Source organism: Choloepus didactylus, chromosome 4 (genome assembly GCF_015220235.1).
Source record: "Choloepus didactylus isolate mChoDid1 chromosome 4, mChoDid1.pri, whole genome shotgun sequence".
Classification (NCBI taxonomy): domain Eukaryota; kingdom Metazoa; phylum Chordata; class Mammalia; order Pilosa; family Megalonychidae; genus Choloepus; species Choloepus didactylus.
This window is the reverse complement of record NC_051310.1, coordinates 88,677,182-88,697,863: the sequence shown is the minus strand read 5'-3', so window position 1 is coordinate 88,697,863 and position 20,682 is coordinate 88,677,182. Positions and strand designations below refer to the sequence as shown.

Here is a 20,682-nt window from a genome sequence, read left to right as displayed (position 1 = left end):
TAGAGTTTTAAGAATTTATATCCTTTGACCTTATTATGCAGTTCTTTGGAATTTATCCTGAGAAAATAATTTAACAGAAACAAAAAATCAACAGGGATAAGATGGGGCTCCTGATAGCAATCATCAGTTTCACTATTTAAAAAATCAAATTAATGTCCAACTCTAGGTGAAGGTTCAAATACTCATGATAAGTATAACGGAATATTTTAGAGGGCTTCAAAATTAATTATAGGGGCCATAGAAGTAAGAGTATGATAAAGTAAAAAATTAGAATACAAAATGAAACATCAGCTGCAACTGTTTTAAAAACTCTGTACAATGTGGAAGGTAATGGCAACATAATTATGTATTACTTAATTCTTAAAAAAAAAAAATTCTCGGTTATCCTTCATTCCCAAATCAGAGACAGAGACAGCAAAGTGCAGGTGTCATGGAGAAGCTACTTAAAAAGATCTTAGGGGAAACAAACAATGGCACAAAAGTCTGAGCATAGCTCTAGCACAGTTATATTTAGTTCATCCCCAGACCAATACCAGGTACTTCAAACAGAGCCTCACCTAAGAAATAATCCCAGATTAAACAATCTCTACTTGCTCAGTAAAGCACCTTCTCTTTTTCAACCCTCTCACTCCCCAGTAGACTTTGGTATAAGTGATTAGAAATTTCTATGCAACTTTTACTTGGATTTATATTTATGCACAAGCTAGGTTGATCTCTCTCAGAACTTACGTTCCCTTGCCTATCCCACGACAGTTATTGCCTTAATAACTATTTATTGTCTTTCACGTACCTAGTGCTTGATGTTGCTTAATAAGAGTGAGGGGGAAACACAGGAATGTGGGAGTTATTCTGCAAGGGAGAACACAACACTATTGACCAAAATCAAATTCTGGTTGGGGAAAGAGAAATGTTTCCAAATGAATATAAAAATTGGGAAGAATAGAATACTGGATAAAGTAATTTCAAACTGATGACAGAAAACAGATCAGGAAGAGAAGTCCAGTAGCCTACCACCTGGAGGGATACAACAAGTCTCTGGGGAAGAGATAACAAGCTAAAGAGTTTCTTCAGCTTTCTCACCAAGCAAAAACAGAAAGCAAAAACAAATAGCAATCCTATATGTCTACGGAAAAAAAAAAAAATTAGATAACCCAATCAAGATAGAGAGGAAGGAATAAACATCCATTTCTTCCAGTCTTATTAAGGAAAAGCATTTGAAACTTAATATGATAGAAAGATTAAGAGCTACATATGAATTCATAACTCCAGTGGAACAGTGAGTCCCAAAATCAGCTGATTAACAAACTTCCAACTGTGAAGATTCCATGAATAAAAGCAATTGTTCCAATTTTAGAAACCAATAACTTTAATCACAATGAAGTCATCACCCAGTAAAGTAGCTTTTATAGTTCAGGAAAAAGAAAAAACAAAATGTTCATTAGTCTGGGAAGGACCCTATCATCAGGCCCAAATTTCATTATTCTGTATGAGCTTACTCATTAAAAAACTCAAGAAAAAACCCATACTTAAGTTCAATAAGCTTCTAATGACCTTGTACATCTTTATAGCTCATTGCCCTGATTCGGCACTTTCCATAATTCAATTGTTGAGATGAATTAATCTTATTTAAAAACATTCAGACAAATAAAACAGGTCATAGTACCGGGATCTATTTCACAAACTAAATGTGGCTTTTTCCATACTTCCCTCCTAAAGTTTGCCGCTTTTGCAGAAACACGTAACACTAATTCTCTATGATTTAGAGCACTGTACAGTAAGTATATTAGCTAAGTCAGAGAAGAACTTCTCAAACTATTTATGAAGGCCCACTTTTTGTGGTCTTTTAAATTTTCAATTCATCACAGAAGCAATACATCTAAAGATGAATTGCTAGAAAACTGAAATTCAAAAGATACAAAATTTAAGCCCAATTTTTTTATCAGACTCAACAAATACAAAATTGCTGTCAAATTATCAAAAAAGTTTCTAGATATTTACTCTCAATTTCTATGCCTATTTCATCAGGGACTGCTGACAAAGAGTTGACAGATTAGTCCTGATCAATGGCCCTCACTTTGTATAGCAGCAGGTTAAAACAGAGACTGCTCTAGATTGCCAGCAGCTATGTTTTACATTCTTAATATCTACAGATCCTGGGGAAACAGATTACCGACAGGAGAGAGAAAAAGCATGGCATAGATGGGGAATGTGGTTTGTGGATAGATGGTGTCAGGTATGGATCACTGGACAAGCTTTCATATTCTTGCAAAGATATCCTTCACGTGAGCCTGGTGCAAAGCTGGAAACTAACTAAATAATATTCAAGGGTATTTAAAATTTCAGTACCAAAACTGATCTTTATTTTATTTTTTTTAAATATGTAACTGATAACCAAATATCTACTTTAACGTTAGGACATATCACAAAGAGCTTCTGTAACTTACCAACATGATTTCTCTAAATTCAATGTGAAATACCTAGAACTAATCACAATATATCATAAAAATAATACAACTATAGAGCAGTATTCAGTTGTTCAAAAGAAATTTTATCATAAATAACACATTAAATCTTTCAAGTGAAAAAAGGTCCATGCACTGCCTATATACATGAAGGAGCACAAAGTTTAGGTAAACCAACCAAGGTTTCACAAAAGTAAGGGCTGAAAAAATGGGCTAAAATATAATTTTAAAAATTTATTCCAAAGCAATTTGAAGTGCTTTAGGTGGATTAGTGAGCTGTAAAAGAAGCTAAAAGCAACTATCTCTTTAGATTACATTTAAGAATGGTACTAAGTGGTATTCTACTGAACACTCATATCTTAAGCAACAAAACCACTTTCAAATTAGCACATATTCTCTAAATGGGCATGCATATAGAGAGATCCCAGAAGATGTTACAGCATAAATATGCAGGGAATTTTGACTTACTCTGTATGAAGTCTAAAATGCAAATCCAAACCCTGTGAAATAGGAGGGGATTGGGTTATACATGAGGCAATTACAAACACACCATTTCTCAGTAAATGAAAATGCATAGGGATCTATATGAATACTTGTTTTCAAATGTTCATATATATATTTTTCTATTACTGGTAGACTATCTCTAAAAGGCTGCTGAAAAGATAACACCACAGACGATATTCTATTGTATTAAAAAATGTCTTTTACTTACAAAATCAAAACACCACATTTCTAGAAAATTAAGGGTCCAAATTACACCTTTTTTTCCACTTACAGATTCAATAAATATTCATGCAGTATATACTAAGCACAAGATACTGCTCCAAGATGCTGGAAATACACTGATGAATAAGACAACCAAGGTCCTTGCTGTTCTGAAGCATATATTCTAGAGGGGCATAATTACGGATAGAAATAAATAGTTTAGAGAATATACAACAGGGTATACTTATGGGAGAAAATATCTTAAGGGTGGACATAGAGGCTACTTCAGACAGGTAGTCAGAAAAAGGTCTCTGAAGAGGTGACATAACAACTGATTTGAATCACAAGCAATCAGCATGTGGAGTTACTGGGCCAGAACATATCAGGCACAGGGTACAGCAAGTGCAAAGACCCAGAGAGGTGGGCAATGAGCTGGGCCAGTGCAGCTGTGCCAGTACAGCTATGCAGAGAAAGCAACAGAAACATGGATGCTATGAAATGAGGTCTGAGAGTTGTGCAGGTTTTCAGAGAAACTTAAGAGTTATTTTAGTGTGATGGGAAAAAAACATGAGAAAGAGGGCAAAGAAAGAAAAATAAAAGAAGGAACTTCAGAATATTAACTATCTAGTATACTGCCAGATAAATGTTACCTACTTTTAATCCTCACAACTTTGAGGCAGGTATCAGTGAATTTCCATTTTGCACGTGAGGAAACTGAGGTTCAAGGGATAATTTACCCAACACCCATCTAATAATGAAAAGGCCAGAATTTGTATTCAGACCTAATTCCAAAACTTCTGTGCTATTTCCATTATGACAGTGATACCCACATCTATCAGAGTTTCCCAGTGACAACATTCGAATTATAAAAACTGATATATTTATCAGAAGTCAATCTGATGTACTAGGTTTTCATTATCAAAGACTTTATAAGACCAACAGCATGTTTTTCAACTGTAGAAAAATACAAATTAAAGTCATTCCTCAAAAATATGGCTACAGAATCCAAACAATATACATGGCTGGACTAAAAATCCAAGGTTTATTGTGCATGTGACACAGCAAAATTCAGTAAGCCTAGGGTGAATTTCAACTAATTTCCCAGGATTCTGGTGCTATGCAACAATCAACAACCAATCAATCTCTGCCTTCTAACCTTTTCTAGCATGTTTCAACTCAAACATTTGAGTTTGATACTAACATACATGTGAAACCCCATCAAATTATACATAGAGAAAAACACTTCTCTCATACGAAGAGCAACAGTCATTCAGGGGAAGTCCAGAGATGCTTCTTGTTGAGAGATAGCAAAAAGCCAGGAAAAACATCAGTGAATAAACAATGAAAATTAACAATGGATAAGTTTGGAAATTGATACTCACACATGGTTGCCCAAGCACCGTGAATATCGTATGCCCATTCTATTTCAGGCCTGGATTCATACTGTAGCCTTAAGAGTAGAGAAGAGCAGCCAGGTCAGCCTGCAAAAGGCTTGTTTTGTTGTGCCTCTACTCCATACTAGGAACTGCAGCATCTAGTTCCTTATTTGAGGGCTGTTACAGTACATTCCGTGAAATCACATTAGTATAAGAGCGTCATACCTCAATGAGTTCTACAAAATCAACCACAACTCCACTGAAATAGAGTGGGAGAGGCCAAATGTCAGAAAAGGGGGTGGGTGGAGTGCAGGGGAGGGAAGTTAGAAGCTACTGTCCCTGGCATTTGTATGGGACTCACTGTTAGGTTAGCTATAGCCAGATATGTATTTATGCATACACAGATTCACTAGAAATTTTAGCACTGATGTTCTTAGCTCCTCCCTTCCTTCCTTCCCTTTTTTGAGGGTTGGGGGAAGGATATAGTACTGCCACTCTACCTTTAACAACTAGCATGAGAGGAGCAAAGGAAAGGCAAAACAGCACACAATGTAAGCAACCACTGTGTACCACATTTTGTTTCTTCTGAATTCCTCACTTTTAAATAATTAAAAACAGAAAAATTTTATACGGTAATGGTTATAACCTGAACTGTAAAGTCAGACTTTGTTTGATCCCTTACTCTGCCATTTCCACCTGTGTGATCTTGGGCCAGTTATTTAAATCTCCCTGCACCTCAATTTTCTCACCTGTAAAACGGGAATACTAGGTTTATTGTAAGGATCAAATGAACATGTATGCAAAATGTCAGCACAGGTTTGATACCTACCCCCCCAAAAAAACTCAATAAATTATGACAGTAGGGCTGATAAAATTCTAAATGAACAAAACAGATGGCAGTTTCTGAATATTAGAGGTGGGTGTTTTGTTTTGTTTAAAAAAAAAAAAAATCAGAGACCTTGCTTGTGGGTAACTGTGAGACAACTACCCCCACAGCACCTACCACTATTTCCCCCCAAAATTCTGAGATGAAAATGTGGCTTAATCCTGGGCTCCATTTCCCCGCTGCTTTCAGCAGAGTCACAGTTGAACGGTGAGACTGACCAGGAAACACCAAGACAGTAGCTGGGTGGTGGTACAAAGAGATGCCATATTCATATAAAGCTCACTGCTTATCACATTTCCAATGAAACTTCTTTCCTAGTTCTGCAGATAAAGGGACATACTAAGTACTAAGTTTCTAAGAACATCACAAACATGTTCTCATTAATTCTAACAGACCTATGAGGTTCATGCTGTCATATCCCAATTTTAGATGAGGAAACTGAGGCTCAGAGATGCTAAATAATAGAGATGTACCAGAGATCAGCTTTCACAAAATAGTTGGATACCTATGGAAAATCTATGTTATCAATGATCAATGATTATAGAGATTACCATCATATCAGCAAAGCAACATCATCAATACAAGCAATACTGTTGATATAGGAGTACTACATTTCAAATATAGGGAAGCATTCCAAACATAATTAAAAATGCAAATCTCCTTATGTGACTTATATGCATAAATTCTACTGGCAAGTTGAAGCATAAATGTATATTTACTGTAAGAGTGAAATGCTACAGTAACTAGTCTGAAATTGTTAATGTTACATGCAAAAATAATTAAGTTTTCAGATGGCTAAAAAAAGAAATTAACAGTGAATATGAACTAGCTCAATAACTTTAGGAAGAATGTTTGTATCTTTCTTTGAAGCAACAGATGTTTATAAAAATTTAAATGGTACAAAGAAGAATTACAGATGTTAGATTATATAAAAATTCTAATTTTGATGAACTACTTTAAGCAGCATTCATAACAGTATATAAACATTGCATAAATTGATATTTTTTAATTATAAATATTTCATTCTATTAAGGCCATGTGTCTTTCAAGGAAAAGTTCTATATGGAAATTATTCACATGATACAAGAAATACATTAAATGCAGAATGTCAACTCTGCTGCCTCTGAATTTTACAAAAAGATAAAATGCTATCATGTATAACAACTATGCAAAATTATCCTCAATCCAGATACATGTTTATGAGAAAAAGAAAAGAATGAGATACCTAAAATACATTTTGATTTGCTAATCAAATATCAGAACAACAGACTTTAAGAACATTTCAAAAATACAACTGCTTATAGTTACACTGAATATGGACACCAAACATTTAAACAAAACTTTCCTAAAATGTTTACTATACACTGCCAACCAATTTCAGTAAAGGATTGAGATTCACCAAACCAAAATCCTAAGTATAAAATGCTTCCAGAAAACATTTTACTGAAAAACTTTACTGAACTATAGTTTGCTTTTTTTTCAACTAGAGACATTATTGAATGTGCAAGCAGAAAGTGTGTGTGCAGTCTATGAATCAAGAGCAATTAAGCAAGCAGCTGGTAAGGCTGAGAAATTCCTGTTCTTGTACTAGAAGGTCAAACTTTTAAAACAGAACTATTGCATTTTAATAAGCAAATAGGGTTAATTATATTTTATATAATTTCATATTTACTCTTGGATCACAGAACTCCATTCTATGAATGAATGGTGGTGATACTCAGCTTTAGCCAAACATTGCTTTTAGCCTAAATGTTTATTAAACATGCCTATATTTTTTCCTTTGCTTAAGAATCACATCTGCTTCTGCTAAAACAAATGCAGATAAAATTTTCAAGTCATAATTTCCATTGGTACGCCTTTAAGGAAACTTCAAAATTGAGCCAATAAAAATACTGTGTAATAATTACTATATGTTTACTGTTTTTTAGAAGATGGAAGGCATTAACTGGTCCCTCATTTTTTCATCTACACTGATGAAGTCCTAAACCCCAAGTTCATACTTCTTCCACCTAGGCCTTTAATGAAGTAAGAAAGTGTTTTCAAAATCACAAATTGTTGCCATAGAGAATTTGTTACCACAGATTAAGTTCTGTAACTTTATAACTCTTTGAAGAAAAACTCTCAGGCCTTATATTACCAGGCAACCAAAACCAAAATAGGCTGGAGTCACTTGCACACATACAGCTGGGAGGAGAAAAAAGAAATGTACAGAGAGAAACACATATGGAATGGCTTTGTTACCCCAATCAACTTCCAACACCCATTTGTCTTCTTAGTCTAGGGCAGTGTAAAAGTTCATGAGTTCAGAGTTAAGACCCAGTTCAAATTACTGTTTACAAGCTGTGGCTAACTCATTGTGAAATATGGATAATATAGCCACCCTCACAGATTAGGGGAGAAGACAGAATATATGAAAATTTATATAAAATGCCTGGCACAAGTACTTACAGTAAATGGTAACTAGTGTTATTGTTATGTGTAAATATAAATATTATTATCAGAAATTGCATTTTGAAATTTTCCAGCATGTTGTCAGGGCAATCTTGAGATTACTAGTTGAATGGCTTTAAAACTCTAAGATGTAGAAATTCTCAAGTTTTTAAGTTGAAAATTAGAAAAAAAAAGATTGAAAATCCAATCTTTGACTCACTGTACTAAAATTAGTTTGGTTAAAAGCCTGACAATATTACCAAACATGCCTCCTGACAAAATTCTATCAATAAAATTTTAAAACAACCTAAAAACAGTCTTTTGAGTAATGACAACTAACTATACAGTCTGTTTTAGCCTCTCTGGGTATTTTTTGTCATCTGTGAAAGAATACTGACTGTGCTACCAACATCTTAAAGGTCTGCCGAGAGGATTTAAAAGAAAACACACATAAAACACCAATGTAGCACATTACACAATATAAAACAGGTATTCAATATTCCATAAATGTTATCAACAACCTCTTCTATCCCTACCCCCAGCTTCCACTCAGTTCTACCTCTTCATCCTTACCATAACACAAAGATCCAGATCACACAGCGACAAGGGAGGTCAGATAGATAGATGAATGGTTGATGGATGAAAGTTAGGCCAGAAAAAATTAAATCATGTCAAATCCTTCTCTCTATTATTTTGTATACTTGTTTCCCTTTTCCCTCCTAAGCAAAAGTGAAATCTCAAAACCTGTTCTGCACCAACATGGGAAATTAAGAACCCACATGTCAAGTACCTGAAGAAAATCCTAACAAGACAATCACTATGTTGACAGATCAACAGCCCCTGGTTTCATTGGGAAATATGTACACTTGAGTAGTTACTCTACCATCTGACCCTGATCTCAAGTTTCAAGACCAAGTGTCTCAAAACAAGGGTTTGAGAATTTATAGGCACAAACCCAATGAAAGGGACTAATGTGGCCTACTATTACAATAATAAATCACAACAGAGGAAGCCAGGCTCTATCTGCTCTGTATATTTGCATGTATCATTTCAACTTGGATGGATCACTGGACTTTGGCATGAGTCTGGTTCCATTACTTTACATCTTTGTGACCCTGGGCAAGTCAATTCACCTGTGATGTCAGTTCCCCTGAATTATAAATTAGGTATAATAACACCTATCCCTCCCACTCATTAGGCTACTGTGAGTACCAAAATATAAAACGACAGCTTAAGTGTAACTCATCATGCATTAAAAACTACATGATGGTTATAGTCTAAGAGAGTGATACCAGCAAAACGGCAGCATAAGCAGCTCCAATCCTCTGTCCCTCCACAGAAACACTGAAAGACAAGCAGAAACTGTCAGAATCAACTTTGCTGGAACTCTGGAAAACTCAGATTTATAAACCAAGAAAATGCGGAACCAAGAAAAATGGAACTTAAAAATGAGAGGTAATTTTTGGGGAGTTTTTTACTTGCCCATGCCAAATCCACTCTCCAGCTCAGCAGCAGTCTCAAAGATGGCAAACTGTGTTCCCGGTGTGGGACCCTGGTCCCTGGTAGAGGGAGAAGAACAGACCCTAAATCCAAATTATTGTGTCTGTCTATTCTAACCTATCTGGGGACAACCTTATGAAAGATTGTCATATTTGTTTTCCAGCAGCTATTGCTCAAAAACACTGTAAGTGGAACGAAACCTGGGACAAAAGATCACAGCTGAACATAAAATAGACTGCCTGAGGCCTCAGAGGAAAAGCCTGGGAGAGAATTTCTTTCAGAAATTAGGGCAATCCAAACTGCTCATGTAAAACGGGAAATTTAGAAAGCCACAGGCATGCCCAAGACATGACCCATGATCAGAAAAAACCTGTAAAGACCTTAAGCTGATCAATAGGCTCAGTGCATGCAGGGAGTAGAGACCCAGACAGAGCTGTAAACAGTCTGGCTAAGTGTGTTTAAATGAGTGCTCCAACACAGAGCCAATCTGCAAAGAAAGGGGAGATGTTTGGCTTCTTTGTTGTTGTTTTTAAAGCACTCGCTTTCAAATAAATCTCTGTCAAAATACTGGTGGAACATAAGCTAAGCCTTCAATAAACAAGAACAACAAACCCTGGGGAAGGGAGAGAATGTGATTTCCAGAGTTACCAAATTAAAAAACACAAATATCCAGTTTTCATAAAAAAAAAACAAGGCACACAAAGAAACTGGAAATACGGTCCATTCAAAGGAAAAAATAAATAGACAGAAACTGTACCTGAGAAAAAGACTTTAAATCAACTGTCTTAATATGCTCAAAGTGCTAAAGGAAACTATGGACAAAGAACTAAAGGAAACCAGGAAAGCAATGATGTATGGAATGAGAATTTCAATAGAGAGATAAAAATTATAAAAAGGAACCAGATAGAAATTCTGGAGCCGAAAAGTACAGTAACTAAAATGAAAAATTCCCTAGAAGGGTTTCAAAAGGACATCTAATTAGGCAGAAGAAATAATCAGCAAATTTAAAAATAAGACAAATGAAATCATTCAGTTGAAGAGCAGAAAGAAAAAAGAATGTAAACAAGGGAACAGAGCCTAAGGAATCTATGGAACATTGTTAAGCAGATCAAAATACATATCATGGGAATCCCAGAAGGAGGGGGGGGGGCAAAAAGAATATCTGAAGGAATGATGGCCAGAAACTTCTCATATCTAATAAAGAAATGAATCTGTACAACCAAGAAGCTCAACAAACTCCAAGCAGGATAAACTCAGATCCACACCAAGAAACATTTTGGTCGAAAAAAAGCCAAAACAACAAACAACAACAACAACAAAATCACAGGCCAAAGCAGCAAGGAATTAAAACAACAAACCCTTCTATAAGGGTTAAATGAACTTGATTTTTTCAGTTAAGACTAGAATGTTAATAGTTATTTAATAAATGCAAAATGTATAAATAAAAATATTTCAATTTCATATAAATTTTAAAGAAATAAAAATAATAGGCCTATATGAGAAGAATTTAATTAAAAGGGGTAGGGGAGTATGATACCCAGAGTCTAAAGAAATTAGTAAAGTGATACAAAGACACCATCGTATCACATGGCAATTTTTAACTTTCTACAAAGCCCTTTGAGAATCTCATAAAATGAACTCTTTACCCAGAAAAACATGAACATAAAATTTTCTCTGTAATTTCAAAGGATTCATATCTCATGAAGTCCATTGTTGGGCCCCGTGTTGCAGGAGTGGAAGGAGCTCTGGACAGCCCCTTGGGAGATCTGTCTTCTACTTCTGGACCTACCACCTTGTTGCCCTAATCCAGTCACTTCTCTAAATCTGTTTCCTCATCTGGTAAGATGATCTTTACAGACTCTTTATGGCTGAAATTCTAGGAAAGTCTACCAACAGCACAGTAAGACCGATGTGTTTTAAAATCACCCCCTTACCAGTTTTTAAATTGCTTATTATGACTCGAAGCACATTTTTAGGCTTCAGAACAAAAACCAGCCCAGAAGGATCCACATTAAACACTAGATATGCAGGAAGATGCTCATAGACTCCTACTGGGAGTTCTCTATCTGCATATTTCTCAAGTTGGCTTTTCCTGACCTATATCCCTTGAAAAGGAGGTAAGTGGCTTACCCACATGTAAGAGAGGTAGTACTTTAAACAAGCCAAGAAAGAAAAAAATCCAAGAACAAACACACACTAGTTTCCTTAAAGTTTTGCTGCAATAGCAGTCTTGTGACATGCCTTCCAAGTATATAATGAAGCTGTTGTAATCACTTTATTTCCCCATTCAGATGGCAATCCTTAACCAACTCCGCTTCCCAGCAAAACCTCTGAGCTTTATGATTAAAATTAGAGGAACTGCATTTGAACTTCACAATAGTTATACTGAGTTAACTGTTCAAAATTTCTGGAACAAGTCCTCCTTCCTGAGGCCAAGAGCTAGGCAGCAGAATGAATCCACTCACTGGCCAGATGGGAAGTAGAAAGGAGTGGAACATATCACTCTCTAGAATACTATCACAGGAGAGCTCAGGTATCCAAAGCTCATTTGAGATGAAGGGTGCCCCTCCTACCACACTGTATCTGTAGCCCCCATCAGAAAGAACCTTCTGTTCAGCCTGACTGGGAAAGTTATAAGCCTGGTAGCTAAAGCAAGAAAAAACTGTTTACCTAACCATAAGTAACATTACATTCTGAGATCTTTTCTTGGCCCTTGATACTGCTCCCCCCCCCTGCCCCCGCCTGCACCACCACAGGTTTAAAAAAAGCAACTAAATTAAGTCTAGAATGGACAAAATACCTGCGCATTTGTGAATACTGATTCAATTTACAAAGGTTCCTCAATTGCTAAAAAAACAAAGATCAAATGAGCTGTGTATCTGTTCGAATTATATGGTGGAAAAGATGATCCTGGACCATAAAACTAAAAAAAATAACAAGAGAAACTGTATTTGAAATTTTTGCCTTTTATAAATATTCTAATGAAAAATGTTGGCTGTTGTAATCCATTTATTTCTCTATTTATACAAGAAAAAAGAAATAATGAACTCCCCAAATGCTCTAACAATCTTGGTTCCTTCAAAGGACTCTTTAAAAAGTCAGCTTGTAAAACAATTGGACCCCAAAACACACACAGACAGGATATCCTAATGCATGTTTCCAGGACAACTAGGTTGCTTTTTACTGCTACTCACAAGAAGAGACCACTGCTCTCGATTTTATTCATGGAAGTTAAAGTCAAACCAAAACTCCAGGGTTCAGCAAATTTTCCATTTGCAATTACTGTATTTAAGTATTGGTTTCTAAGTAACTTCTTTCAAGTCTTGAAGATATACAAGAAAAAAATGTATGGCACAGAAAAGCTATTTTCTCTTCTATTAAACAGGGATAACACAGGATATGTTCATAATGTTATGTTACCCCCACGGAGAAGGTTTAGTCAATGAGTTTTCAGTAAAACATAATAGCAAGAAGCAGTGCCTGTAGGGAGATAGAGGAGTGAGAACATGGAAACATGACTTACGTTTTTATCTCTCAGGCAATGAAGAGGTTAGCAGAAGCAAGCTTACAAACCTCCAGCAAAAGACAAAGTACAGAATTGAGGTTTTAATTCCTGCCAAACCCACAATGAGCTGCCTAGTGGGCGGTACTAATATGAATCAGGGGGAGGGGCTGGTGGTTAGGGGAAGGAAACAGAATGAGCGCTCACTCGGTGAGAAGCTGGTGCAGCTTGTGATAGCCACGCTCCAAGGCCAAGCTCACAGGTGTTGCCCCTTCCTCATTGTGAATACTGAGAGCTCCACGGCCACCTGGCTTCTGCAGCAGGAACCACGTCAATCTCAGCAGTCCCAGTCGCACTGCAAAATGCATCAATGTCTCCCGTGGGCCACCATCTGTAGATTGGGGAGAAAATGAAAATGACTGAGGAGTATATAAAAGCAAAAAGCAAACAAGCAAAAAGACAAGTTAGATAAACACCAATGCGTCCAAGCGCATTTACCTAAGATCCCGAACTTAAACAACAACATACAATGTGAAGGGTTTTATTGTGGTTGGTACAATCAGCCCTCTAAGAGAGAATCAAGTCATCTATGTGCTGATTTAATACATGTTCAACCAGTTTATATAAGATTTACAAGGATAACCCCCATACATTATTATCTTGAGAAAGAGAGAGAGAGAGAGAGAGAGAGAGAGAGAGAGAGAGAGAGAGGGAGGGAGAGAAGGAGAGAGGAAGAGGGGGAGAGGGAGGAGGAGAGGAGAGAGGGAGAGAGAAGTGAATGAAGACTTTGCGACCTGTGGATTCAAGGGGGAACAGTTGTTGGGGCTTAGATGGGTATATAATAAAGGGTATAATTACTTTTAAAAAGGACACCTAGACAGGAGTTGGCAAGCTAAACATTAAAAACAGGTTCTTCTTGTTAAGTAGACACAGGTCTTTTCTCCACAACTCCTACCCTGCCCCCTACACACACAATAAAGGGCAAACCAAACTGCTGGCATCGCCAGCTTTTTTGTTGTCTAATGAAAGAAGGAACTGCATCTCCAGACAAAAGAAGAAAGACTTACTCTTAAGGCATAATACAGTAATAACTTCAGAAAGAAAAACATGTGCCTGGACTTCCTTCACTTGATGTATATATATTCCACTTTACAGGCTCCTTCTTGGTAGTGAGTCACTCTGAAGTGGTGGAACAAGGGAGGGCTTTGCAGTCAGAAAAATCTGGGTTCAAATCTAGCATATGCCATCTGTATAACCAGAATGATTCATTTATCCTTTTTGAGCTTCACTTTCTTCATCTCCAGAGTGAGATATCATCACCTAGCTCACGGGGTTGTTGTAATACATGAGAGGAGGCAAGTGAAATGCTAATACAATGGCTGGCATGTAGTCTGTACTCACTAAATGCTAGCTCCCTTCTCTGTCATCTTAGACTTCATTACAGTCTAGGTTCACCAGCAACACTCACACTTTCTCAGGCATCCCCTCTGGTCTGCCCCAACCTGTGATGACAGGAGCTTCCATAATTAAGCAGCTGATGGAGGGGGAAAGGTATAATAATGACATAAGCTGTGACCACTGCAGAGACACTATTTATAGCACCACTGCAATATGACTGATGTCCCCGGGAGTAGTGTCTGCCTTCTTCCTCTCGGCCTAAGAGCTCATCACCTTCTTCACCAAGCATTCTCAGCTTCCTGGACATGTCTTCTTACTCTGAAGTTCTCCGATACTTCTGTATGTGAATATCATAATAGGAATCAACACATCTTTGAACCTGTGATTTTACACCGAACTGCACTGCTTTCTATTAATCACATGTGTATTAGTCCTCACTGACAAGATAAATGTTCTTGGAAGCAAAAACTGTATTTCATGTTGTTCTAGTTTGCTAATGCTGCCGGAATGCAAAACACCAGAGATGGATTGGCTTTTATAAGAGGGGGTTTATTTGGTTACACAATTAGAGTCTCAAGGCCATAAAGTGTCCAAGGTAACACATCAGCAATTGGGTACCTTCACTGGAGGATGGCCAATGGTGTCCAGAAAACCTCTGTTAGCTGGGAAGGCACATACGTGGCTGGTGTCTGCTCTGAAGTACTGGTTTCAAAACGGCTTTCTCCCAGGATGTTCCTCTCTAGGCTGCAGTTCCTCAAAAATGTCACTCTTAGTTGCACTTGGGGTATTTGTCCTCTCTTAGCTTCTCCGGAGCAAGAATCTGCTTACAACGGCCGTCTTCAAAATGTGCCTCATCTGCAGCTCCTGTGCTTTCTTCAAAGTGTCCCTCTTGGCTGTAGCTCCTCTTCAAAACGTCAGTCACAGCTGCACTGAGTTCCCTCTGCCCGTCAGCTCATTTATATGGCTCCACTGATCATGGCCCACCCTCAACGGGTGGGTCCACGCCTCCATGGAAATATTGCATCAGAGTTATCACCTACAGTTGGGTGGGGCACAGTTTCATGCAAATCTAATCAGCACTAAAACATCTGCCCCACAAGACTGCATCAAAGAATATGTTTTTTTCCTGGGGGACATAATACATTCAAACCAGCACACATGTTTTACATTTTCCCTACTGAACTAGGCACATGACAAGTCTAGGATTCACAGGTGTTCAACAGAGGTATATAACTGTAAAGAAATCAAAGCCCCAGAAGAAACCATTACAAATTAATAGCAGTACAAATTAAGATAATCGATACCTCAGAGCAGGTGGCAAGACCAGACAAAAGGACAGAAAGAACCCTCACAGAAGATCAAATACCACCAGCTTATTTGATGCCTTATAGCTGTTCACGAGTATTCTGACATCCTTATCAGGAAAGAGTGGAGTGGGGGGAAAAGCTAAAAAAGCACTGACTACGAAATAATTGACTTTTTAAGACACTGGTTAATATAGGCCTTACTAAGCAACACCTCAAAGTAACCTTCCCCACACTCCCCATCCTGTCTCATCCCTTACTTGCTCTAAGTCAGCTCAGCCAAGGACCTGCTCAAAAGTGGACACCCTGATTCCTGCAGCTATATCCTTCCCCCAATCTCACACCAAGGTCTTAACAGCAGGCGCCTTATACACTTTTTGGTGGCCTCTAATTTACAGACAGCAGATTTGAAGAAAAGTAGTATGTGGTGAGCATCTGCTATGTGCCCACGTACTTAACTAGCTCATTTATGTAAACTTTTAAGTCTATTCTCACAATAACCCTGTGAGGTCTTGTAATTCTCATTTTGCAGTTGAAGAAAGATTCAGAGTTAATAACTTGTCCACAGCAAGAATCAGGATTTGAAAGTAGTTCCGTCTTAACTCTAGAATTCATACCCTTTCCATTACCCCATCCTATCTCTTTTTGCAAAAAATCAAACAAAACAATCACGCAAGCAAGCTAATGGTGTGGTTAAAAATCTTTTTATATGTTGTCCCTCAAAATTTTGTTATTAACACTTTCAAATATACAAAAAAGTTTAAAAGATTATACAGTAAAAAACAGCTACTCAACAACCCAGATTCTACGATTAATGTTTATATGTGCTCATTATGTATCTATGCAACTATACCTCCCTCAATCCAGCCATCTTACTTTTATACATTTCATAGTAAGTTGAAAACATCAGTACACTTCATTCCTAAACATTTCACCTACACATCATTAACTACAGTTCAATATATGGTGACTATTTTAGGTAACCTACATACAGTGAAATCAAATGGTGCAGTGTACCATTTGATAACTTCTGACAAATGCATATACCTGGGTATCCCTAACTTCTAATGAAAATATAGAACTTTACCAACACCCAATTAGTTCATTTGTGCCTGCTTCCTATTAATCCCCCTCTCTCTGCTCCTTAGGGGCAACTACATTTCTGAATTTTTTCACCACAGATTTGCATGTTCTAGAACTTCACATAAATGGAATCATACAATATACACCCTTTTGTAAGGCTTCTTTTACTCAGATTCATCCATATTGGTGTATCAGTAGTTCATTCCTTTTATTGCTTAGTAATCCACTGTATAAATATATACCAGTTTGTTTAGATCTTTTCCTGTTCATTATTCACACATTTTTATTTGATCTTCTCAATGGCCACGTGAATTAGGTTTTATAGAAAAGGAGGCCAATACGCAAAGATATAAAGACACGAATATATAAATGTATTTTTTAAAATCCATGTTGTTTTTAGAGCATTAATGTCTTTCCTGAACAAATCTTTCATTACTTTTGGTCTCAGTTTAAACTGCAGAGTACCTACAATTTAGAACTGATCTTTGCTCTCTATATCTGTATTTTTTTCCCCTCATGATTGTCAAGAGTTACTTTACTTAGTTTTACATATCACTAACTGAATTTCCTATGATGTCAGTTGGGCCCTTTGTCCCTGGTTTGAATTTAATTATGCTACAGTATGATTCTCTCCTTGAGTCACTTCAGCCAACTCCTTTTACATCGTTGCCATCATTGTGATGGTTTTTTCGCATTTGTAATTAAAGCCCCTGATCAGTTGATTTCATAAGGGAAATTACCTGGATAATCTGGGTGGGCCGACTGAATTGGATGGAAGCTATAAAAGCAGGGCTGAAGTAGCCCCTGAGGGAGAAGAAATTCTTGCCTGTGAAGAGCAGCTTCTGCCTGTGCTCATGGAGTTCTGTCCTGCTTGTGGATGACAGCTTGGGCCCGTGCCTGGGGGTTTCAGTTTGCCCATGATCTTCCCTTCCCTTCCTATGAATTTCTGACTTGCCTACCCAAGCCCCACAATTGCGTAAGTCATTCCTTGTAATAAATCTTAATATATACTTCTACTGGTTCTGTGGTTGAACCCTGACTGAAAGTCATTAGACTTATTCTCTCCTTGTTGCTTCCTTTTAAAATTTCATAATAGGTCTGACTTCTTGCATCTTGGAAAGAACAAACTGAAAATTTTCTTTGGTTTTTTAAAGAGAATCATAATCAGAGTCTTCCATCTGAAAAATCAGGATACTTTCCCCTTTCCTTTATGCTATAATGTTAATTCAGAGCCCCATGTTGGCTGATTCCTTTATTTTCCTGTTTAACCATCCAAAATTGTAAAGATCTCTATGTAGGCTCAACTTCTACCCATGATGAAGGTAGACAGAAAATATATTAAGCCCCCTTGTTATCTACTTATATACTGGAAGCACCTCCCACACACACATTCCCTCAGCTCTGCAAAGAAAGTTATGTGGCCACTAGGCATTCAACCATGTTGAGTCTGCCACAAGGTTGCAACTTTTTCAAACTGTCCCATGCTCTGACTTAGCACTTTTTAAGTCCTGTGAACAGTATGGCAATCAGACTACAAATACTTCTCCTACCCCATCAATCCACTCAGCATGTCCTGTTCACCCTAATCTTTGAAACTGTATCTATGGGTATCTATACTCCCCATTCTTTCTACATCCTATACTTACTTTCTACCATCCTATACTATCTTAAAACTGAAGTTTCAGGTGATACAGGATTTTTCACACCACAGTGGACTAGTATGAGAAAACGGGCTTTTGTAAAAATGAGACTTGTACCTTGTAACAGAACCATGGTTTGAGAGGCAACAAAACCTTTAGATGCTAGAACCCTGCCATTACTAAGTATTACTTGTCTTAGAGTCAATATATATTAATCCTCTGGTGAGGAGGAAAAAAAGCCATTTAGTGGTATTTTTATATTTTATGATTTTCTTTTTTTTGCAGCAATGAGAGTTAAAGAAATACTCAAATACTACTATAGCTTAGGGGAAATTTCTATGGAAAGCAATCAAACACCCTGGAAAGGGTAGGGGAACTAAAATGCCAAATGATTAGAGTTGAAGATCTATTGACCAACACTAGGTACATGGACTCAGGAAAGTACAGGCTGTCCTTAGTGCAGTCTTTCTTACACCTGTCTGATCCTTGTCTCCACCTCTTTGTGGACAGGATTGCCATCTCCAGAGATGATTAGGTCTTCTTTTCACTTAGATGCACAATACCATTACCAACTAAGAATGAAGGTTTCCCCAGGATGTTTCTCCTCCTCGCTTTCTCTGGAGCAAGCCTTCAGTGGGTCCACTCCACCAGTTCTCACACTGACTGCTACGATGCATGGCCTCTCTGGGGAAAACTGTCTTAACTCACCACTTTCACTAACCACTGAGGCATGAGGAGCTGGAACAAGCACCAAAGTAAGACTTGGATAACCTGGAGAGGAAAGATGTTTTTGGCCCACCATTCACCTACTCGCCACCCTCAGATGAATCCTTGTCATTTACATTAAAGGTAGAACTATGGCAAAAACTACAGTGTAGAGGCCTCTTTATGTAAGTAGGAATTAAGAATACTTGAGAGAACTAAAACGGACAAATTCCCTAACTCGACAAACATTTCAAAGTAAAAGAAAACACTCTCATTCTTTGAAGAGCCTCGTTTTTTTCATGCTGCCCTGTTTCATCCTTCTGTAAGACACAGTGCTTTCTCATATCATAATTTGTCAACGTTTTATGTCTCTAAAAGGTTACTGGATGTTGATCATGGTATTTTTAAAATGAATAGCTTGCAAACTGGCACACACTACCAGGATATATTTTCCTGAGGCTTCTTGGAGTGTAACTGTCACATAAAGCAAACACAGATATTCTACCCTGGCAATAATTACATATAAGTCTATCCAGTGCCTTAGCTTACAAAGGATCTTCACATAAATTGGGGGCTTTTATTTGCACAACCATTATAGGAGAAAAGAAAGAATAAGGAAAAAAACAAAAAACAAAACCAGCCACAAAATGGAAAGAGCTTCTACCATTCACTTAGTGTCTACTATGTGTCAGGCACTGCGCTGGGAACTTTGCATAGAGTTTCTCTGATCTTCACCAAAAAAAGATGACCAAACAGGCACTACTGTCATTCCCTGACAGATGAGAAAACTGGGGTTCAGAGAAATTAAGTACTTTGGTAGACACAAACAAAAACTGGGATTCAAACCCAGGACATAAAGTCTAAAGTCTGATTCCAAAGTCTGTACATTTTCACTTTATACTATGTTAGTTAGTGGAGAGGTGAAGGTTGAGGGAAAACCTCAAATCCCTCGCTGTGTCCTGTGCTTCACACCTCCTCTCTGGAGAACCAAAGGTGTGCCCTCCACATAAGATAGCCATAGAAAGACAACTTGGGAAATAAAAAATAATGCTATATGGGAGGAACAAAATTTAGTTTATATATTACATCTCTATGTTCATTTGGATAAATAATTAAGAGTGAATATTGCAGAACATGCATTGACTTCTACACTATTCTCAAAAAGAGAGAAACTTTTCCAGATGCCAAGATCAGGTCATCATTAATTTCATATAAATGAAAACAAAGGTCCCTGGGTGTGTAATCTCATTTTCTTCAGTTCACGCAAAATTCCTTTTTTGGGGACATATAAGTCATTTCCATGTAGTCTACAAGAACTCAGGCAGACTGTTATATTCTGTATTGCACATATCAAATTGGACAATGAAAAAAATAAACGGAAGAATTAAGATTCCTGTGCATGTGGCTGAGTTAGCCTTACAATGTTAAAGAGCATGAATTTTTTAATGAATTCACCTCAATTTCATCATCTATTCTGATCTGAAATTACTCCACAAGCTAAAAATTTGGCTCATGCACTCAAGGATGCTTGATAACTTAAAATTTTAATGCTCCAGTATAAGTTCTAAAGTGTTACTACAGAGATCTTAGAATTCAGCCACTCCACTCATTCCCCACTTTAGCCATACCTGGAGCCAGAAAGCACACACAGTTAATATTTATTCTACTATCAATTGTTATATTTTATGGAA

The 20,682-nt window shown here is 37.3% G+C and overlaps 1 protein-coding gene across 10 annotated transcripts in view; it reads right to left on the bottom strand.

Moving 5' to 3' along the window:
• The window catches only part of AKAP13 (A-kinase anchoring protein 13), a 405,703-nt gene that overhangs the window by 190,582 nt on the left and 194,439 nt on the right, over positions 1-20,682 (bottom strand). For 7 of the 10 annotated variants that reach the window (XM_037832976.1, XM_037832972.1, XM_037832973.1 and 4 more), the window contains exon 5: positions 13,069-13,252. In XM_037832976.1, the coding sequence (XP_037688904.1) occupies positions 13,069-13,252 (184 nt within the window). Of the gene's footprint in view, positions 1-2,930; positions 2,963-4,549; positions 4,902-12,882; positions 12,958-13,068; positions 13,253-20,682 lie in introns of those variants that run through there. The other 3 variants (XM_037832982.1, XM_037832981.1, XM_037832980.1) reach the window with 3 other exon arrangements.